A 23,695-nucleotide genomic window follows, 5' to 3' on the forward strand; every position below is an offset into this window, starting at 1 on the left:
TCCTTTAAAAAATTATTTTTATTGTGGTAAAACATATATAACATAAAATTTACCATTTTAAAGTACACAATTCATTGGCATTAAGTACATTCACAATGCTGTATAACCACAACGGAACTTTTGTTATAGAGCTTTTCTTCATCATCCCAAACGGAGTAATCCTTTTAAACATAAGTCACAGCATGTCACTACCCTGCCCGCAAACATTCGGTGGCTTCCCATCTTGCTCGGCAAGGGACAAAGTGCTGCTGTGGCCCACAGAGCTTTTGGCTGTCCTCTCTGAACGCTCTCTTCACTCATTTCACCCGGTCATTGGCTTCCTTGCTGTCCCTTTGACAAAGTGACCCTGCTTCTCCTTCCAGGTCTCTGCATGTGTTTTTTCCTTTGCTGGAATGCTCTTTTCCTTGGTTATCCATTGTATCCTCACTTCATTCAGATCTCTCCTCAGATATCACCTTATTAGAGTGATAGCTAAGATAGCCCCGTCCGCATTACTCACTGTATCCGTTTTGTTGTTCATGGCACTAATCATCACCCAACGTAGACAAGTACATCTTCCTCCACTCAAATGTAGGAGCCTCATGGGAACAGGGACCACATCTGCTTTGATAGCTGCGGTGTTCTCTAAAACAGTGCCTAGCCCAGAGTGGGCATGCAATAAATATTTGCTGAACAAAGAAATATCCTGGGTCATGATAGGTATTCAAATATTAATTGATCTAAAACAAATGCACTGAAAACTTTAAAAACTAGTTTCATTGAGATACAACGAACACACCCTAATACTCACCCATGGACACTAATTTTTTGTTGTTAAGGCAGGCATCAGGAAGCACGTGTAACCTATTGATGTAAGCAGCCTGGAGGTACCCTTATTCTTTCCAGAATTCTACAGTTCACTGAAAAGATCATTGTTTGTTAGGACTTAGAACCAGAAGAGCCTTGAGACCTAACTCTGGATGTTCATGCATGTGTGTGATGCCTACGATTACAGGCATCTTTATTTCACAGCAACATCGGCACATTTTCTTAACATCTCACCAACATTAGATGGGTTAGAGGTGGGAATGACATTCACGTGCCTCTAAAAATGTGCAGTGTCTTTTCTAAAACACTATATTTGGAGACTATAATTTTAATCAAGTGATGTCTAAGTTACAGAGCACCTGTCTGGATTGCTTTATTCTGCAGGTGGATACAAAGTGTATCATGTTTCAGTGCTAGAAAACAGTGAGACACAAGGAGGCATCTTTCTTATCACTGAGGCATCTGTTAAATATCTACCCTTTCCTTTGGTACTTCTACTTCTTAGTATCCCTGGGGAAGGCAATTAACATTAATGCTTCTGTAACAGAGGCACAGAGCAATAGCCGACAAGATTTGACTGGTAGATCTAAAGTTATTGCTGGGCTCTGCTGGCGTGGGGCTGCATCCTACACAATTTTTCCCATCTCCACTTAAAGTAGAGGAGATGAAGAGATAGAGGAAAGTAGAAGAAATCTTTCACATTAATACATCTTTTAAAAATAAAATTGAGAAAAACACAAACCACTGCTTCCTATGTTAATATCTTGGATTGCAATGTACTGTTGAAATTCTTTTTTTTTTTCTTCCCTTTTTAAGAGTAAACCATCACGGTGGTTCTCTGCTGGGTAGAAGGCATGGTAGAAAACTCAGTTCATGACAAATCTGTTCTTTCTACTGTGGCTCCCACACAGCTCTCTGGAAGTTGTCTACTGCAGTTACCCACAGAAACCTGATTTGATGATATTTTTCAGAGATCATGATTCAGTTGTTTCTACGAATCATAGCAAATCATCTTTCAGGCAAGTTGAAAAAATAAATCATCAGAAAAACATGTTTTCAGCAGTCCAGAAAATTATTAAAATCTAGTAGTTGCATCTGTGGCAACATTAAAAAAAATCCTAGGTTAGGCTCTCTTCTGTAGAATACTCCTAGAATATTACTGCCAATGATTCAGTAGCCATATGCTAGTAAAGCAAGTTATATTTGTTGGTCCATGTAAAATATGAGTAGGAAGACAGCATAAATGAGATTGTTACATGTTTCTCCCTGTGTTCCTGTTTTCCTAGTGGGGTAGATAGGGGATAGGTGTTGGTGACAGAATTACAACTCTACTACTTTTTCCTGCTCACTATAGAATGAATTTCCAAATTTGAAGGATGACAACCTAATTATAGGTTATGGAGAATTAGAGCTCTCACTTTTTTCTGATTTTTCTCTTTGGTTGATTACAGAGAATTGGTTGAAGCTCACAGTTTTGATGCCAATTTCCAAAGAGATAATACTTACCTCCAGCTTCACAGGGCCATGCATAGCATAACCCCATGAGTGCCATTCAGAGCATACATGTGAGGGGTGCCCCTTGGGGTTATTACTTTGGCAACCCACATGCAAAACTTCATGTGTGCCCAGGACAAACATTTTCATTAACCAGAAATAAAGTCCATGGTCAACATGTATTTTGTCTTTTTTTTTTTTTTAGTCTAAAGAAAGTTCTGAACAGAATATCAATTAAGCTTACATCACAAAAACTTTAAATGTATTTACAGAGTGAATAAGTTACATAGATAAACTCTGAATATGTTTCTGCTGTGCAACAAGTTCGCATGCACACATCTAACACTTGACAGCATTAAGTTTAAGGAGAGAACTTAAGAATGGCCCTTTACATATATATTACACATAAAATATGACATTGAAGAAACAGAGTAACAACTCATATTTTACCTTTATGATTCTACTTCTGACTATCCAAACAGATACTAAAATATGCATGCCTGACAGGTGACAAGACTTGGAATTTATATTGTGAAAGTTTTCTCTACAAAATGGCAAAGTTAATTAAAATTAACACTCATCCTTCAGCTGTATAAATATGCTCATAAAAGCAACCTTCTAGTAAAAAGCAGCCAAGATCCTTAAAAAGAGTCTATCTGGACCATTTTTGGTACAAAGAGATCCAGGGCTTTCAGAAACAGTAGCCTAGCAACTTAAGAAAGGTACTTCATAGCAGCTCCTTTTAGATACAGTAATTGTATTCAAATTACAGTGTACATTACATTGCAGTCCACTTACAATTCCCTTTTCACACACACAGGCTGTCAGCTTTTGACCATCTTACAGTTTTCAGTGGCCAGCTTCATTTTGCCTGCCCCTTTCTCAGCCCACGAAAGAAAGGAAAAAGAAAAAAGAAAAGAAAATGGAACAAGACAGGGAAAGAATGTACATGTTTGAGAATATAAAATTTTTTGAGTGAAGAAAACATTGCACTTTTGCCAATCTAAAATTGTTTCTAGAAAGGAAGGTACTGTTCAGTGTAGTTGGCTTTGGTATGCAACGGAAGTCACTTCTTCAGTAGTGAGTTGCATATGCTCGGTCAAATGTAACACATTTGTGCCACACAGCATGACGAGTGGAGTCTGTCCAGGACGTTCTAAGCTACCTTGGTTCTTATAGTATTGCTACACGTTGGAAGTTCTGCCATCCTCTTTAGAAAAAGCCCTACAGGTAACAAGAGGGAGAACAGTCTGTCCAAGCCTTTTGAAGGCCGAGAAGACACTGAATGACGTTGCCCCAGCATGGCAGCACTGCCAGTTTGGAACCCAGTGGGGACAGGAGGCTCCTGTCAGAGACTAGTGCCAGAAACACTGGAGTCTGGAAGGAAAGTAGTGAGGACTCGGTAACTCTGGGCCCTGCGGATCATGTCCCGGATCTCCATGTTCAGCTCCATCAGCTTGGTGCAGATCTCGGTCAGGCTCTGGTTAGACCCCACCAGGGCATAAGTACCCGTCTGTCCCAGAGTTTGGTGACGGAAATAAATATTCAGTAGTGTCTGGACCTCATCATCAGAACTGCTTCCAAAGATGTCATTGGGCCACAGACTTCTGCAGTCAAAAAGAACAGCACAGATTACAGGCACTATTAGTCACAAAGTTGGGAGCTTATGAGTCTTCATTAATATAAGAATATTACTTTTTAAAAAGGCTTTATTGAGATGGAATTCCCGTATCAGGTAATTCACTCATCTAAGGTAAACAATTCAGTGGGTTTTAGTATATTCAGAGTTGTGCAAACATCGCCATAATCAATTTTAGAATATTATTTTGATAAAATATCAAAAGTATAAAAATATCAGAATGGAATCTGATACCCCTAAAACATTTACCTTATTTGCTATAGCGTTCTGGTTTCAATGAATGTGAATACAGTATCAGAATGTAGGGGCAAAACCAAAAAGGATATATTCAAATGTTAGTTAAAAATCATATGAAGGTATATTTTGAAGTGCTTCAGCATTTTGTCATTTTAGGGAGGACAAATGGCCAGAACCAACACCAACACTTTCAACATGTAGTGTTCTGAAAGCTGTGTGTTTCTGGTTTGGCAGCAGTAAAGATCTGAGACGAGATCTGTAAAATATCTAGCCTTCCGTAGTGGGCTAGACTCCAACCATGACAGAGTAACAACCAGGTGTGCATTTCCTGCAACCATCTCTAAAAGAAATAGCAGAGTCACCTGCACTCCCTGATCTGCCGCAAAGCTTTGCCGAGTTCGTTGTTCTTCAGGCACTCCAGCATGGACTGGATGGCCGCTTCAGTGGACGTGAAGGTTGGCTCGGACCACGCGCCGTCTGAATAGAGAGGGTCAGCTGCAATGACTGCACTGGCTTCCTTCAGGTGTTTCTTTAGGTCACTCAGTTCCCTGGACATATTCAGCAGCTATTTAAAAAAAATGTTTTTTAAACTATATTTAGGTGCTGGGGGAATTTTACATCCCAAAAGGAAAAAAAAAATGGATCTTATGGGTGTGGTTAAGCATAAGCTTAATACCTTGGTAAATTCAAATAGGATAGATGACATTGTACTCCATGGTATGTGTAGGGGATTGTGGAGTTGGATGCATTGAGTATGTGTCAACTGCTGAGATGCTTTCCTTATAGAAAAGGTTAAGATTTCATTTAAAATGTGTTCTATTTAAGTTCTACTTAAATAGGGAATAAATACAGAAGGAAAGAGTACAAGAGATCAGGCTCAAGAGTGGGTAGATCCGGGTTCAAATGCCAGCTCTGCAGTGTACTGTAGGAACATGGACAAGTTAATTGACTTTTATGTGCCTCAGTTTTCTCATCTGTGAGACTGAAGATAATAGCCATCCTAAAGGTTTATTTTAAAGATTAAGTGGAAATAATATATACAAAATGCTTAGTACAGTCCAGCACCGAAGTGCTCAATTAACGTAATCGTGACCATGGACTCTGTCCTAATAATAAGTTTTCCTCACTCTTGGTTCCATGCCATGGGAAAAAGCTGAAGACACAATTTTGAGGAGATAGAATAATCTTAAACTAATGTTTGTATTAATGCTACAGCAGTAAAAGATATTTTTCCTCCAAGTTATTGGAACCAAAGGATCCAGAGTGTTAAAAAGTAAAGCATAAGAAAACCTGTGTCACTTCTAAGTGTCTCAAAATATACCATGGAAGACGGTTGTTTTGCAATTTGATCTCAAGAGCATTAAAAAAATTGGCATAAAATTAAAGGTTTTTTTCTCTTTGTAATGCAAGTTGATGATGCCTGTTTATTTTGGAAAGTTATTTATTCAACATCTTTGCTTTTCCTCTTCATTCCCAACTCACTCATGGTACAAACAATAAAAAACTGAAGGCTTGAAGGATTATTTTTTCTTGGCACACATGCCTGTTAAATACAACTACCTACTATAGAAGTAGGTTTAAAATTTACTGAAATAATCTTTTAAAACAAGGTATTAGAGTATCTTAATTTTGTATGTAGTTTTAAATTTGAAAGCAAATTTCTCCTTATTTTAAGCCTAGATAAGTTTTAAACATTATGTGTGTATATATACTTTATTTAAAACTTATATAGTATTTAAACACTGTGTGTGTATGTACACATATAAATACACACACCAGGTATACCTTGGAAATATTCAGTTCTAGACATCTGCAATAAAGTGAGTCATGTCAATTTTTTGATTTCCCCATGCCTATAAAAATTATGTTTACACAATATTGTAGTCTAAGTACACTAAGTCTAAAAATGTACATACCTTAATTAACGAACACTTTAGTGCTAAAAAATGCCAACACTTATCTGTGCCTTCAGTGAGTAATTATCTTTTTGCTGGTCGAGGATCTTGCCTTAATGACTGCTGACTGATCAGGGTGGTGGTGGCCGAAGGTTGGGGTGATTGGGGCAATTTCTTAAAATAAGACAATAATGAAGTTTGCTTTATTTATTTATTTATTGAGACGGAGTCTTGCTCTGTCTGTCACCAGGCTGGAGTGCAGTGACGTGATCTCAGCTCACTGCAACCTCCGCCTCCCGGGTTCTAGTGATTCCCTTATCTCAGCCTCTCAAGCAGCTGGGATTACAGGCATGGGCCACCATGCCTGGCTAATTTTTTGTATTTTAGTCGAGGTGGGGTTTCACCATGTTGGCCAAGATGGTCTCGATCTCTTGACCTCGTGATCTGCCCGCCTTGGCCTCCCAAAGTGCTGGGATTACAGGAGTGAGCCACCGCACCCGGCCAAAGTTTGCTTTATTGATTGACTCTTCCTTTCATGAAATCTTTCTCTGTAGCATGTGACAGCATTTTATACACCTTGGAACTTCTTTCAAAACTGCAATCACCTTAAACTCTGCCACTGCTCTATAAACTAAGTTTATGTAATATTGTAAAACTTTTGTTGTCATTTTGACAATGTTCTCAGCATCTTCACCAGGAGTAAATTTCACCTACAGAAACTTTCTTTGGACCGGGTGTGGTGGTTCGTGCCTGTAATCCCAGCACTTTGGGAGGCCAACGGGGGGTGGATCACTTGAGGTCAGGAGTTCAAGACCAGCCTGACTAACATGGTGAAACCCCGTCTCCACTAAAAATACAAAAATTAGTTGGGCATGGTGGTGCAGGCCTGTAATCCCAGTTACTTGGGAGGCTGAGGCAGGAGAATTGCTTGAACCTGGGAGGTGGCAGTTGCAGTGAGCTGAGATCGTGCCATTGCACTCCAGCCTGGGCGACAGAGTGCGACTACATCTTGAAAACAAACAAACAAACAACAACAACAAAAAAACTTTATTTGTTCATCCATAAGAAGCAACTCCTCATCCATTCAGGTTTTATCATAAGACTGCAGCAATTCAGTCACATCTTCAGGTTCTACTTCTAATTCTAGTTCTCTTGCTATTTTTACCACATCTGCAGTTACTTCCCCTACTTAAGTCATGAGCCTCTCAAAGTCATCCATTGGAATCACCTTCTTCTAAACTCCTGCTAATGTTGATATTTTGACTTCCTTTCATTAATCAAGAATGGTGAATCTTGGCGGGGCGCGGTGGCTCACAGTTCACTTTGGGGGGACTGAGGCAGGTGGATCACCTGAGCTCAGGAGTTTGAGACCAGCCTGACCAACATGGTGAAACCTCATCTCTACTTAAAATACAAAATTAGCCAGACGTGGTGGTACATGCCTGTAATCCTAGCTACTCAGGAGACTGAGGAAGGAGAATTGCTTGAACCTGGGAGGCAGAGGTTGTGGTAAGCTGAGATTGTGCCATTGCACTCCAGCCTGGGCAACAAGAGTGAAGCTCCATCTCAAAAAAAAAAAAAAAAAAAAAGTGAAGTTTATCTTGACCATGTGGCAAATAAAAAAGAAAAGAGTTGATTCCTATTATCTGACAAATTATAATTGAATAGAGGAAAACTGGTTGTGAAGGCCTACTCTCTTGAAATAAGCATTTGAAAGTATAAAGTTGTACAGTTTTTTCCTTTTTTCAAACTGAGTAATAAAAAACGGTAAAATGGTTGTAGTTTGTCTCTTGTGGCTCTTCCTCCTCTGCTCTTAGACAGTGAGGTTTCCCAGGCTTCATCCTCACTTCTCTGCTGTCACTGGCATGGTTTAATCGACTTCTGCTTGTTCACAATCACATCTGTGCCTTTCGTTCGATCTCTCCCCTCACCTCACATCTAACCACCTGCAAGAGGTGAGTTGCCATTTAAGCCAGGTCTTGGTCCAGTATGCAGCCATTGACTAGCTGGCAGAAGGCTTGACTGTCTGGACACAGCATTGCGTCAGTCCTTCTTTTTATATCCCTGTCTCAGCTTTGGTGCTATTGGTCACCTGGTTTATATAAGATGGAACCTGAGTGTCATCCTCTCCTCAACTCTTCTTTCTCTTTCATCCCCCCCATCAGTTTCATTGATCGTTTGTCCTGTGTCTCCCATTTCCTTCCTCCTCTCCATACCTAGCACTTCTGTCCCAGTTCAAACTCTCTCCTTCTGCTTGAACTATTTCAGCAGCCTCATCACTGGTCTCCACGTCTCTGGTCTAGTTGTCATCAGACCCACCCTCCGCATGGCTGCCACAGAGATCTACCTGAAATACTCCTAGGTGCAGCACATCTTATGATCTCGCCTTTACCCCTCTCTTTTCTGCCTTATCTCATAGCTCTTTTTTGGTGCACCTTCTATTCTAGCAATACTAAGTAGCTTGTAGTTCCTTTCTCTTTCTTCCCATTAGGCTTATGGCCATGCTGTTTGTTCTTATTGGAATGCTCCTCCCTCACTCCAACTCACCCTCTGAGAGTCCACTCAGGTGTGGTTTCCTCCAGCAAGCTCTTCGGTTTCAACCTTTCTTACCCCTAAGCAAATGAGGCATTAGTCCTCTTTGCTTCTATAGTATCCAGTATACACCACCATTATTCCACTGACTACATTACAGTAGTATTTCTTCATTTGTAGAAAAATTTTGGCTCACTCAGCAGTAATATGTTTAAGTTATTTATTTTAAATATTTTAAGATATTAAAATATCCTGGTGCTAAGCAGGGCAGGGAAACTGAAGAGAACCAAACACATCATACAGACATTTCCTTCTTACCTCAAGGCAAGGGCAAGTATGAAAAACTAATGTAAAGAAGAAAACCCACACACACAGAAAATTTTCAAATAAGGATGCCCAGCCCCAGGGCCAAGATCAGGGAGATGCGAGCAAGGCACCTAGGTGTAACCCACAGGAAGGTTCCCTCCTACACGCGTTCTTAGATTCTGAGGCACCTCACTTTCCATACCTACTCCTAACCTTGCTTTTAAAAATGAGAATAGAAATACATACAAGACATGTTTATTTCAGACTTGTGCTTGAGCAAAATAATTGTGCGGGAATAAAATCACTTGGGCAGTTATAAATGGGGTGGAGTGAGGAAGAACAAAAGAAATGATTTTCGTGGTGGGACGTGGGGTTGGGAAGCATGTGGACTCACCTCTGGCATGGAGCTAACTTCGTGCACCTGGCCGATGAGCTTACAGTAGGACTGAAAAAGCAATAGCAGCTGGAAGTGTAGCTTATATAATCTCTGACATAGTTCCAATTGCTAAAGAGAGAAATTGCATGGGAAGAAATAGTTATTATTAAGGATCATTCACATATAACTAGTGAAATCTCAATGGAGACAAACTTTTTTTTTTTTAATTAAGAAAACATAACCAGCTGTTATTCCAAATAAAACAGAAAAACAAAATACAGTTATTAAATATCAGTGAGAAATCCATGGTATAATTTCCATTATAGTTTGTGTAATGGATGACTAATTAGAGAGTAGCACCTATAAAGGGACTGAGTGAACAACCAAATTTCCATTATATTTGCCAATTAAATACCTACCAATTATAGCTGAGTGGCTGTCTTCATTTTTATAAGCTATAAATTATTTTTAAAAAGAAAAATTTCCTTTTATTAAAGGTATATTTGAAAGGCAAAACATTAAGTAGTTTTAGGTGTTAAACTTACAAATTCTGTAGACGCCTGGGCCTGTGTAAACATAACAGTCAGGCTTACTGATGATCTGTCTACTCTGTGCTCAGTAAGTACTTGTTGAATTAAAGAGAGATAAAAAGGGACCAAAAAATGCTTAGAAAAAAAGAAATTATTAACACATTTGAAAATTTCTGTGGAAAGGACATCAAAAAGTAATCATACACAATGGCCCTTGAGCCACATAAATACCTCTGGAATTTAAAATGTTTCAGGGGCACATTTGTGCCTCTGTACCCTATAATGTGTTCATTACACTGCTTATGTATAGTCTGAGGGAAAAATAACAATTCCAATGCCAGTGACAAGACTAGTCTTTGAGCTGTACCCTCTACACTTTGCCTATTTTATTCCCAGAATGAGTTTGCTCCCAGGTAGTGAGTGGATGGGATTCTGTGAAAGGAAAGGAACAGCCTTTGCTCAATAGAATTTCATGGCCAGCAGTCACCAGTGAAAGTGGGTTAAATATGTGGTTTAAACTAAATGCTTCACTGTTCAGTTTTCAAATGGGGTAGGATAAATAGGGCCTTTCTTTTACCAAGGACTACAAAGAATGCAGCTCAGAATCGAGAGCTTCTAAGGTGACTTAAAACTGTTTCCTCCAATCTGTTTAAGGAGAGAAATCACAAGAATTTAGGTTTTAGGAAGAATATTCTATTGGTATTATTAACAGACTTTTGATCCTAAATATTAAAAGTTACTAAAATTCACGCTAAGACTATGCTGAAAGGTTTCCTTTCTCTTCCCAGCCCTTCCCTGCTCTTTAGGGGAAAACCAATTCTGCCTAGATTCTTTGATCTCTCAATACTGGTAACCAGCCTAAGATTAAAGAAGCAGCTACACTGACTAATTAACTCAAACTGGATGTTTGGTTGTTTTAGTAAAACATTGTATTTTGTGGTTTTTAAACTTCTCTTTAGGGAAACCTTTAAAACTCTGGTATAAAAGATAACTGCCAGAGACTTGCAAATAAATAAAAAAGTATTGTTTAAAAACAATATTACCTTCACAATTTGGGTGAAACCTAGCTATGAAAACTCTGCCTTTCCTAAGTGCCAAATCATGGTAATTATTACACAAAATATTCCACTGATAGTATGATAATTCATAGCAATGTAGGTTTCTACTTTGGGGCAAAAGCAGCCCAGAATGCTACTAATAAACTGCCAGGTCTTAATGTACTAAATAAAATAAATTAAAATGAGAAAGGGAAAACATGCTAAGAGATGTAACAGTAACAGTAAAAATAGGGTTTGTTATGGGTCCATGCCTAAATGGACAAAGAGTATGAAAGAAAGTTAACTTACTGCAAGAGATTCCATTTGCTACACAGCAAGCATGGCACAGGAAACAAAGGAAAGGAAAGAAAGTACAGGGTCAGTGTCTGCATGCAACAGAAAGCACGGCCCTTTTCCAAGAGCAGAACCGCCAGCAGTATTAGCATTGCTCACCCAAACTTGATAAATGCTGCAAATGTCGTACCCATTCAACATGCATAGCGTTCTAGTTAAAAACAAGCTCTAATGGGAAACATATCACTGAAAAAACATAATGTTTACGTTTTTAGGTTCTCTGATTAATCAGTATAGATTTTGTCAGTCAGTTTTAGAGACCAAAAATCAAAACTTTTATTGCTTGAAGATTTTAGCATATAAGTGTGCATAATATGTGAACACAGTAAAACTGAGAGGAAGCCAGCTTAGTTATTTGAAGAATTATAGCCCCAAGCAAATTAGACTATTGCTTTGTATTAAGGCAGAGTCTTTAATATGTTCAGTTTCATATCTACTAAACTATGACCTTCCAATTAATATTGAATATAATGAACAATCTAGATGGTATTTTCTTTAGTTGGATTGCCTTGCACATAGAGAATATTTTATAGGACTGCTATAATTTTTACTTTCAAAGGACTGAACATTGTATACCCTCAAACAAGTGTGAGATATGACAGGTAATTTTCTTGCATTTTACTTTTTATAACAATTTTTTCTCCAATAGATAATTTCTTTTTTTTTTTTTTTTTAGACGGAGTCTCCCTCCTTCGCCCAGGCTGGAGTACAGTGGCACGATTTTGGCTCATTGCCACCTCCACCTCCTGGGTTCAAGTGATTCTCCTGCCTCAGCCTCCTGAGTAGCTGGGATTACAAGTGCATGCCACCATGCCCAGCTAATTTTTGATTTTTTTTTTTTTTTAGTAGAGATGGGGTTTCACTATGTTGGTCAGGCTGGTCTCGAACTCCTGACCTCGTGATCTGCCCGCCTTGGCCTCCCAAAGTTCTGGGATTACAGGCATGATCCACCATGCCTGGACTCAATAGACAATTTCTAAAAGTAATCTACAACTAATAGTTAGTCTAAAATAATGTAAATTTGTAACTGGGCCATGTTCAACAACAGCTATTTTTTTTGAGTTTGTCTGTCTCCCCAGGTAAAGACATGCAGTCGTGCTCATGCAACTCACCTCAGCCTCCCAATGTAGCTGGGACTACAGGCACCTGCCACCATGCCCAGATAATGTTTTTGTATTTTTAGTAGAGACAGGGTTTCACCTTGTTAGCCAGGATGGTCTTGATCTCCTGACCTTGTGATCCGCCCGCCTCGGACTCCCAAAGTGCTGGGATTACAGGCCTGAGCCACCGCGCCCGGCCAGCAGCTGCCATTTTTTGATGTTACCATATCATAGAATTGGTTTATGGAAAGTTTGGGTATGTAGAAAGAGATAAGTAAAACTTGACAGAATGTATTTTTTTTTTTTTAAATCAAATTGACCATTCCTAATTATGCATCAACATATCTGGTTCTGAATTTTCAAAATATTTAAGGACCTAACAGTTTCTAATCCAATAAAACCCCCTTATTTTAAAGCTCTTTCAAAAAGTATCTGAGTTATCATCGGTTTAATGTATTGTGCTTGAAAATAAGGTACAGTAAATAAGAACAAATGAAACTATCAACTTATTCATTACTATCTACAAATGTAATTAAAGGACTGCCAAAAAACCCTACCCTATCCTCCAAGGGTCTGTTCTTCCCTTACTTATCACTTGCTTATCATGTGGGGTTGGCACATTGATGCATATTATATTATGTTTACTAAGTAGTTTTTTGGACCCTGGCCATACATTTCTTTCAAAGTCTGGAAGACAAACACCTGTAAGCCTCTGATGTGGAGACTACACAGCTTCAGGTATTTACTATTCTCAAGAAAACTTTACATCTAAAGGTTTCTAAAACCAAACTTTCTGTTCTGAAATACAATGTCATATAAGATAGTCACACAGGGAGAGTCTTAAGTCTATATAGACGCAGAATTTCCAGTGCGAAGACTTTTTGGACAACATCAAATGTGACTGAAACGTTTAGTATGCAGTTTAGGAAGTAAACACTTGCTACTATGGGATTTACTTTTCAGAAGTGTGAAATGAAGCAAGTGCTGAGTAAATTACAAGGTCTTGTGTGAAGAAAACGGCTTTTTATTGCTTTCCAAAACAAGGTTATAATCCAAGGAGGTCATCAAATCAGTTCAGGTAAAATCTTTTCTGTTTCATAAAGGCAGAGGAAACTTTTCGACTCCAGCTTGGTGCTAAGGAATTTCATTGTCAATGATTTCCTCCCACTCGGCTCTCAGGGCACAAAACAGTGTTTGTCTTGGGAGATGGCCAACCGTGATGAATGCCAGTTCTCAGGACTCTTCCTAAACGTTCCTTTTTAGGTAGGCTAGTTCAGGCTTCCTTGATATTTATTATCTCAGAATCTTTGTGTAGGCCACAGGCTGGGACCTAATTTGCATTTAGAGTTCCAAAAAGAGTGAAAAAAGCCTTTCTGGCGGGCCATTTTATGGAAAGTATTAAAATTCCCCTTGTCCCACTGTCCCGTTCTAATGTTTTTCTGTATCCACATTCTAAAAATAATCCCTTGAGAAGTCTTTATAAACTTATCTGTGTTTTGGTGGCTTTAGGTTCTTTTGAACATTTATTTAGTCACAAGGATTTTCTTCAAGCCCCCTTCCTGCTCTCCTGATATGGCCTGATTTATAAAATTGGATTTAGAGGTATGTTTTCTCAAAATGAGGAAAAAAAAGATCAAGAAGCCAAGATGTTAAGAATTTATCATAAACAATCGAGGAATGCATAGCTTTTAAAAGCCCAGAATAATTGAACTCCTGCTGATTGACAGTAGCACAGCCATATCTGGGTTCTGTCTTCTGTTCTCAGGTGGATTCTATGCTTATGACATAACCAGTCAGTAAAAATCTAAGAAACTTTTGATATGATAGAAGATGAACCACAGTGTACTATAGTAGCTATTATTTTCATCACATTTGATCTCTGAAAGTCCTGGGTTTAAATTAATGAGATAAAATTTAAATAACCTAGCCTAATGATGAAATCTCCTAAAAGGTGGGAATAGTATGTACCCACTTGTTGCTAATAATGCTTAAGCCAGGCACACTGATGGCTATGGCATTATCCTTCTTAAGTAGTTTTTTGGATCTTGGTCATAAATATCCTTCAAAGCTTTGAAAGATAAATACACCTACGATACAGATTACACATCCTGAGGTATTCACTTTTTTCAAGAAATCTGTAAGCTATCTTCAACAGACATTTCTTTAGCCATTATGAGAAAGAATATGGCTTATAGAGGAAAGACTGACTATATCTGAAGGATGATGTTTAATAGATTATAACTTAATTGGAGAAAAGTCTTGTCTTGTTCAACATTTAACTTGTTCAATTTGTATAAGAACAGAGGTTGTAGGCTTCTCATTCATAGATTATGTAGATAGAAAATACATAACTGAGAAGGTTAGTGTCCAAAAAGACCCTAACAGAATGATGATTTGAATATAAGAAGACGAAATGTAGTAGAGCTAAATGTAAATTATTGTCCTTGAGTTCAAAGAGTCAAATGTTCAAGTAGTGCTCAGAAATATCTGTTGAATTATGAATGCATTAATTAAAATCAACAATACATGATATGGAAACATCTCCAGCTTTTCTGGGGCCACCTCTGCAGAACTGGATGATGAATTATATTAATTAGCTATAAGGAGACTAAAGCCACTGCCTGCAGAACCAAGAGTCGAGAGGTCTGCAGACTTTGTTCCCTGACCTGCATTTATGTTCACTTAAACCTTCGACTAGTGGCCACTCCAGAATGAATTCCACAAGAGATAGAGAGGTTGGTGGAAACCAAAATCGTTAGTTGGAAATGCTGATTTTAAGTCATGAAGTGATTTATTTCTCCTTTTGATGTGCGCAGGCTGAGAAAACACTACTAAAGTAGTGTCTGCAAATGAGTGAAAGTGATCTTATGACACAAGCAAATCACATGCCTTGATTTATGTCCTATTTAGTGTATGCTGCACAGAGAACTGGTATTACTATCACCAAGAGGCCCAAATCATTGACTAATAATGGCTGTCTTTAAAAAAGAGCCTTCCCTGAAGTACACTTCCCAAATATTGGAAATAAATTTCTTAGAAACATGGTTTGTTTTGAACATGCGCTGAGAATGTTTCTCCAACATATCCCTCAGAAAGTGAGTTCAGCAGACAGGTGCTTGCATATGCAGAGATGCTTCTCGCATATGCAAAGAATAACACTCTTTCTTGTTTTCTTTTTGGAAACTCAAGCCCTTTCTATCTAGCTTTATTCTTCGTTTTGAGGACTTAGGTACAGAGAAATATTTTTCCATCATAAGAAAAGCAATAGGCCAAGCATCATGATGACTGGTGCCTGGCTCTTGCCTTCAGTGTTAGGAACTCACTGGGCAGCAGGGATGGTGGAGAGTCCACATGGGGCAGTCTATGCTTAGTGCTAGCTCATTATTGTCATTGAGGAAGGCAGGCCCAGTGTTGCTAGATCTTCTTATTTAGAGACACCAGGAATTCTGTTTTGAGTGTGTGTGCATGTGTGAAAGATTTTGTTGTTGTTGTTGTTGTTGTTTTTTTTTTGAGATGGAGTCTTGCTCTGTCACCCAGGCTGGAGTGCAGTGGTGCGATCTCAGCTCACTGCAACCTCCGCCTCCCAGGTTCAAGAGATTCTCCTGCCTCAGCCTTCCGAGTAGCTGGGATTACAAGCACCCACCACTGCGCCCGGCTCATTTTTGTATTTTTAGTAGTGATTGTATTTCACCATGTTGTCCAGGAAGGTCTCAAACTCCTGACCTCGTGATCTGCCCGCCTCACGCTCCCAAAGTGCTGGGATTACAGGCGTGAGCCACCGCGCCCAGCTGTATGTGTGAAAGTTTTAAATTTTTAAATGCAGGGTCAGTTAATATTGTGCAAGCTTAACAAAATATGTCTGTGAATTGGTTATAGTTCACAAGCCACCAGTGCATAAACTTTCTTCATTATTCTTAAGTCTACAACTTTATGTTAAGAATAGAAGAAAAATTGGAAAAATAAAAATTCAGCCCTCAACAAAGAGATATATTGTCTTCTACAAACAATTCTATAGCAATCCTCACTTAAATCACCTGTTAAGAGTGATTAGGAATTTCCTACTGGCAAAGACTGGACCAGACTGGGTAGGGCTTGGGGGTTGAGAAGCTTTCATATGCCTGTCTGTACACTGTCACCATCTCTGACAGACTGATATCTTTATTCAAGAATTTACTTTGCTAAGTTTAGTCGGGTAAGCACTAATCCTTTCATGAAGTGCACATTTCTCTGAAATAGAACAGATATGAGTAATAATTATTGGTACATTCATATTGCCATTTATATCCAGACATAGATTCTGCAAGTTATAAGTTCTCTTATCCCCATTCTACCTGTCCCCAGGCAAGGGTGTGCCCAGAGTAACCGGCAACATCAAATCATTCCAGAAGACAGAGAACCTGATTACACAGGAGTGTTGGGGAGAATCACTTAGAGGTAAGCTAAGCAGTGCTCTGAGGCCAGACATTTGTTGGGTTTTGTTTTGGGTTGGAGGCCAAATGGTAGCTCTAGTCAGCAAAATTATATCTCCACATCTCTAGATATAACATCTTAATATTTAAGTGGAATGACACCATCATTTCTCCTCAAGGCCTACCTTTCGTGTGTAAGGACTCAGTTTTCTCTCACAGCCCATTTCTGGCCTTGTTGAGTGTTACCTATGATGGGAGCCGAGGCTGCCTGATTTGTGTACTCTGCATGGTGCCTAGCCATGCCTCAAGGCTGGTGGAATTAGAAAGTGTGAGGTTTGAGCTGCATGCACAGTGGCCAGACTACTTCCAGGATCTACTAACCAATTAAAACAGAGAATAACTGTAACCAAGTATCCAGACGACTTAAACAAATCTCCCCGCCTTGCCTGACTTACTAGGATTGCCAACCTCTTTTGTTAGGTGGCATATAATTTGCCTTCCAGATCAACCGCAGACTCCAGAATTGTTACACATGTAGGCCTGGAAGCATCTTCCTCAGGACATCTGGTCACTGCTTGAGTTCTCTGGTCACCAGTGTGTCCATGAGCCATTTGGAAATATTCTGAAACACTGAGCTAATACTGACAATGGGGCCAAAGCTTGGCTGGTTTTTGCGAAAACACTGGAAACACCAGACTCAGAATTTGCCCTTCCATCATTCCTTTCCTAGTAAATCCCATTCTCATCCCTCTTGGGTGTTTTATGCATCTTCCCTGCTTATTCATGCAGATTCCTAAAGCCATATTAGACATTTAGACATATGCTGGAAATTATTCTTGAGTGTTTTCCCATGTGTATGTTTTGCCTCCAAAATTAAGCTAGAGAAAGTGTGGACAAATGGAAAGAATATGGCCTTTAGACTTTGCCTCTCAGCTTCAGTTTTCTTAGCTACAAAATGGAAAAACCCTTATTTCAAAGGACTGTTGTAAAGGATCAAATGAGATTACATGTGTACAGTATTTGAAAACATTAGTTTCTTCTTTCTACTTTTGTACTCTCAAGCCTTCATAGTAATGCTAACAGAGTTGTCACGTCTAAACAAATGAATAAATAGGTGAACTCTATTTTTTGAGTCCTTGGGTTTAGTAAAAACACAAGAAAAGAGAGGGAGAGGAATAAGTACTACAAAATAGAAGCAAAGAAAGAGGTGCATGAATAGGAAATAAGTAAAAACAATAAGCAAAAATAAGATAAATATTTGTTTGAGGAAGGTAAAGAAGAACCAGGAAAAAAGGAGGGAGCAACTAATACCAAGTAAAACAACTTAATAGAAATAAACCACAAGCACAACAGAAATACATATTTTAAAGTTGGAATGTTTGGGAAATAGGATAAGTTAACTGGAATTTCTGGTTATCCTTAGGGTTAACCAGGAAGCTATAAAGAAACAAACAAATAAATAATAGATTTGGTTTCAACCCTTGTTTGTAAAAATCTGCAGTGTATTAATGTACTTTCCTGTCTGAGGTTCTGTTACAGAGAACATAATAGAATTTGATGATTGAGGACAAGTTTTCAGATAAGAAGTTGTTTTTTACATACTACTATACAAACTATACTATGAGCTGGATTTGATTTGTGTTCAATGTAAATCCTAACTTGGTAACTGTTCTCTGGGCTGCATTTTGTCTTAACAGCAGATTATAGTGAAGGGAGGGCTGGGCTGGAAAGACAAGCCATGAGTACTACTGGGTGGCCATAAAATCTGAAACCTAGGTAATACTTTATTTTTTTTTAAATATATTACTTCTGGGATATGCTAACGGCACAGGTTATTCAGTGAAAATCTAAGTCACAAATCATCTGAGACAGGACATCACAGACGCATATATAGGGATTGAGGGAAATGCTGGAGTTTATTGTGGTTTTTGAACTGTATATTCAATTCTGTTTGCTTATGGGAGACATGTAAGTCATTAAACACTTATTTTAAAAATATATGCAAACTAGTTATTATTTGCCTATGTTGACAGACTTTGTGTCCAAGCTGCATCTCTGTCTGTCACTTCTCAGCCATGGAGCCTTGGATAAGTCAAGCTGTGGTGTCTTCAGCTATAGAATGGGCAAATGCTACCGCCCTGCTTCCCATCCAGAGAGAGCAAATGACTTAAGGGGTGTGAAAGTGCTCTGTAAACCATAAAGTGAGATATAAACGTGCGTCTTCAAGAAGGGCAGCAATGTGGAAATGCAACCTCTACTTCAATGCCCTCTGTAGATATTTCTCAGCTTTATAGTTTGCTTTTCAATGTCTGATCTCTTCACTAAAACTTATCAAGGGACTCACCAAGGGACTCAATCAATACTGGCATGGACAGTGTTACTCTCAGGACTGCAAACTTGCTCAATAACAAATACCAAATTGGAATGGAACCACTGGTGTTTGGTTGAAAATGTTCACTCCAAACCTCTGACCAGAAACCAGACTTTACTGGATTCTTTTTATGTAATAAAGTACTGTTCCTAACACAGGAAGACGTTTTCAGATCCTCCAGAGGGTGTGCCATGTAAAACACTTTTCCAGTAGTAATGACATAATTCCGAGGTAACACCTTCTCTCCCTAGATGGGGCAGCAGCCTCCTATGTTCCCTGAACCACTCTTGCCACTTTGAGCTGTTTCCACAGTAGACAGAGTGGGAAAGCCTTGATCTAATCATCCTCACTGTTAACCCTTTTCAGTTGCTTATTGTTGCTGTTAAACACCAAAGCCCTGCATGGGCTTCTTCTGCCAACTTCTCCAGACTCTTCTCAACCTTTTCTCCACGGGGCTTTCAGTGCTCTCAGCCACATGGGCTCTCCTTGGTTCTTGGAAAGGCCTGGTTCCCCTGCCTCCGGGCCTTTACGCAGACTACAGGCCCACTCCTCTTCATCTCATATTTTAGATCTCTGCCAAGATCCATGGAGAACCCTTCCCAGAGCCGCCCTCCCCGTCGGATCAGGCAGCCTTGCTCTGTGATCTCTCAGCTTTCTGTTCTTTCCTGTCCTTGATGGTCCTTGTTGCAGTTAATAGCTGTATGACTGTTTCATTAATGTCTGTCTCGCTGACAAGATCAGAAGCTCCACAAGGGCAGAGGCCTTGTCTGTTGCTCATGATTGTGTCCTCCATGGGGCCATACAGGAGGCACTCAATACGTAACTGCAGAATGAATGATTTTCATCCATTCCTACTCTGTCCTTTAATTTCCGTTATAGTACGGCACACTGGTCTGAGCTGTGCAGCAATTCTAAATGAGAAAATCTGTTTTAGCGTGACTGCTGAAAGGTTGAGAGAAACTTCCTTCATTAAAGAAACTAAGTGGTTCAGTGAAGAATTAATGAAATTTGGCCTTATAATCTGAATTAAGAATAAATTTATTAGGAAATTATTAGTATAGTTAGACAGTATCCAGCAAAAAAGGTTATTTTATACCTCTACTTTTCCAAAACGAAGAAACCTCCCCACAAATCCCATCAACACACAGTCATGCTGGAATGGCATTCTGTCTTACTCTGTTGGTTTCATGTAATTGTTTGGGGTGACTCATTCTGCCTCTTCTTTTCTCAAGTTCCAGGCTTCTTGGGTAGACCAAAACTAATACACAATGTTAGAGCACACAAAAGACCCATTCTAACAGGCTTTTATTACCTTTTCTTCGGAGTCCCCTGGCTGACAGGTAATTACTCCATCTCTTGATCCTCCTGCAAATGTTGCCTTACAATTTGCAAGCCACTGTCAGAAAGAGAGGGACAGACATAGGTAGATTCAGCAATGTTCTGAGAACATTTTTAGTATCAATTCCATTAGGAAAAATTCATTAAAGTTCTAATAATAGTAAAATGAAATTGTGCTGTAATGACTTTTTGAAAAGGGTCGTATTTGGGGGTTAAAGATGAACTGTTGGAAATTAAAAGTATCTGTTTATATGGGTTCAGTAATGGTCATCTAAAAATACAATTTCAATATTATACTGTGCTGCCCTAGGGAATGGTTTCACCACACTGTTTCTAATTTATGTATAAATGAATATATATGGCTAGAAATCTTCCATACAATTGGGGTTAGAAGACAGGACCAATACTTCCTCACAGGCTGGGTGATTCTGGTCAACATGACCTGACTTGGACACACCTACTTCTGTCATGCTGCGGTGGCTGCATCTGCTATGGGGCAGATCTCCTTCACTATAAGAAAGGCTATTACGGTAATAGCTCAGCTACTGAGAGATCCTGCCAGTCTTAAGCATCTGGGATAGTAACTAACACAGGTGTGAAAGGGAATCTTTCAGCAGAAAACAATGAGCACTGAGGAACTGAAGTTCACACTTGACTTTAAAGGCCAGATTACTTCACCAACCAGAATAAAAAGATTACTTTTACTGGGTGATGACTGAGAAGCTGAAAAGAGTGGCAGGTAAAAGGCCACAGAAACAGAAGACAAAGATAATTGTTACGGTGGAAAGTTAGAACTCTTGCCCTTGGGCAGGTCAAGATAACATCAATAACAGCAATAGCAATAAACAAACCCCAAACCAGTAACTTTACAATGAACATTTTCTTTCTATGTGGCATTGTGCTGGTCAGTTTACAGATATTATTTCTGCTTTCAAGGCAATATCATGATGTGGTTAAGAGCATGGGCCTTTGAATCCCACAGCCCTGGGTTTCAATCCCACTCTTCCAGTTCCTGGCTAGCTAATGAGGGTAACAATAGCAACTCTCAGGGTAGTTGTGAGCATTAAATGATATAATTTAAGATATTTAACTCTTAGCAGATTGTTGGACACATAAAAAGGACTCAGGAAATGATAGCTGCCATGACTATTATAATTGTTGTATCTTCACAACAATCCTGCAAATTAGTTATTATTACCAAGGGCTTACAGATGATGCATCTGAGATGAGAGATGGCAAGTCACTTATTCAAGGTCACTAACCGTTAAATAACTGAGCTGTGATTTAAACTCAAGTCAATTTGACTTCAAAACCCATGCTTTTTCTATAGTACCTGGCATACTATAGGAAGTGCTTAACATACTACATACAATTATTCTTATTATTGAACCACTGACTTCTCTGGGCCTCCACCTGTGCATCTGTCAGAAAACAGGTGGCTTGCATGGATGGTTTCTAGATCACTTCTGTCTCTAACATTTTGGGATCTAGATCTATGAAGAAAGAAAAAAGTAAAGAGCAAGAGCTGAGGCCAAGAGAAGCCCTGGGGACTGGCAGACGCAGCCTCCAAGAGTGGCTAAGAGAACAGAGAGGAGATCTGCCACAACTAGTTTTGGGTGAGGCTAACACTGGAAGGAAATAATCACCAATTTCAAATATCTGAGAAAAGTTGTAACTTTGGTAAGTAACATATCAAGTAAATACCCATTTTTTTTTTCAATTTCTTGGTAGGGCTAAAAGTGAATGCTGAAAAATTTATCTTTTGTAGATACCATTTTTAATAGTATTGTATACAGTTCTACCACCATTAAATCAGAATTGTAATCCTTAACAAAGGAAAAGATGAAGTCTGCATGTCTTAGGTTAATCACAACCCTGCCCAAGAACTCAGAGTGGTTGGGTTCATTTGGTTTTAACTGACTGCACATGCACAGAAACACAAACGCTTACTGAGAGTGTGGCCTCTTTCCTGTTGTTGTAGGTGTCCAAATATTCTTGCAGTTCTAACACACTGAACTTGAGCTTGTCCAGAAGTCCACATGAAAGGAGCTAAAGACAGGAAAATAATTGGTATTAAAACAACTAGAGAGATACCAACACAAAGGCATGGCTACACAGAAAACAGAAGTATATTTAGAAGTGCTGTTAAAGGGGTACAAGTGCCATCCATTTTATTTTTTTATTTATTTATTTTTTGGCTTTTTATTCTTTTTTTATTTTTTTTTATTATTATATTTTAGGTTTTAGGGTACATGCGCACAATGTGCAGGTTTGTTACATATGTATCCATTTTAATAAGCTGTGAAATTTGGAATTTTGCTCAACTATCAGCTGCAATTGCAATTGAATCCTAGCTTGATAATGCACACCTCCTTTGAAAATATCCATTCTTTCCCATATTAGCATAGGCAGATAAGACATACCAAGTATTCCATAAAGGCCCACACTAAGATATGTTTTCCATTTTATACATGACTTCTACAGTCATCACCCAATAATACTCCAAGCAGTATGAAGACAAACCTCCAAAAAGACTTTCAAACTGATTTTGTATTTAATCTATACCTTAAGTCATTTAAGACAGAAGAATGACTTTTCATATTGTATTCTTTGCTACAAGACAGCCACCAAACAGGTTCTTAGAAGGACCTGACTCTTCAGAGACTTTTAAAATCAAAGCACATCCTCACTGGTTCTAAATCTCAGTAATTACTGAGCATGTGATGATTCTGTCATATCACGGGGGCTAAAAAAAAAAGGTATCACACAACGCCCACCCTCCAGGAGCTCATCAGTCTCGCATGGTTAGAGTTCCATGCGTAAAGCCATGAATTACTGTCAGCCAGAGACTGTTTTGATTATCCCTTAAACTCATCATTTGCAGTTTGAGCTGGGCAAATCCAGAGGGCAATAACTCTCTGTTAGAGACTTGGGGGTGGGGAAACTGATTGACATGTTGCCTCTGAAGACCCATCTGACTGGGCAACCTGGCATCATGGGCACTGGCTAGGTCAGCTCCAGGAGGTTATCTGACCATATATGCACAGCTGTCAAAGTCAGAGTCATCAGAGAGCAGTGCCAAGGATGCCGACAGAGCAGAGGTGGATTTTTCTCCTTATTCTGTGAAATAGCCCTGCCTTGGCCTGGACTGGCCATATGCAGTATTTATACTGCAGACCTTTGAGAGTCATATCACAATACAGTGCTGCTCACAACACTGAAGGTATCTTTATTTATTTATTTTTTTTTGAGACGGAGTCTCGCTCTGTC

General features: G+C 39.0%; 1 protein-coding gene across 2 annotated transcripts in view; it reads right to left on the reverse strand.

Annotated features, from left to right (window-relative positions):
- The window catches only part of FRY (FRY microtubule binding protein), a 461,448-nt gene continuing 437,753 nt past the window's right edge, over nucleotides 1–23,695 (reverse strand). Inside the window, exons 58-63 of one of the 2 annotated variants that reach the window (XM_058437701.1) lie at nucleotides 22,376–22,474; nucleotides 20,400–20,483; nucleotides 11,163–11,180; nucleotides 9,305–9,415; nucleotides 4,540–4,742; nucleotides 13–3,908 (exon numbers count right to left, since the gene is read on the reverse strand). In XM_058437701.1, coding sequence (XP_058293684.1) covers nucleotides 3,650–3,908; nucleotides 4,540–4,742; nucleotides 9,305–9,415; nucleotides 11,163–11,180; nucleotides 20,400–20,483; nucleotides 22,376–22,474 — 774 coding nt within the window. In that variant the 3' untranslated portion in view covers nucleotides 13–3,649. Of the gene's footprint in view, nucleotides 3,909–4,539; nucleotides 4,743–9,304; nucleotides 9,416–11,162; nucleotides 11,181–20,399; nucleotides 20,484–22,375; nucleotides 22,475–23,695 lie in introns of both variants that reach the window. The other variant, XM_032150526.2, reaches the window with a different exon arrangement.

This window comes from Hylobates moloch, unplaced genomic scaffold, assembly GCF_009828535.3.
Source record: "Hylobates moloch isolate HMO894 unplaced genomic scaffold, HMol_V3 SCAFFOLD_4, whole genome shotgun sequence".
Lineage (NCBI taxonomy): Eukaryota > Metazoa > Chordata > Mammalia > Primates > Hylobatidae > Hylobates > Hylobates moloch.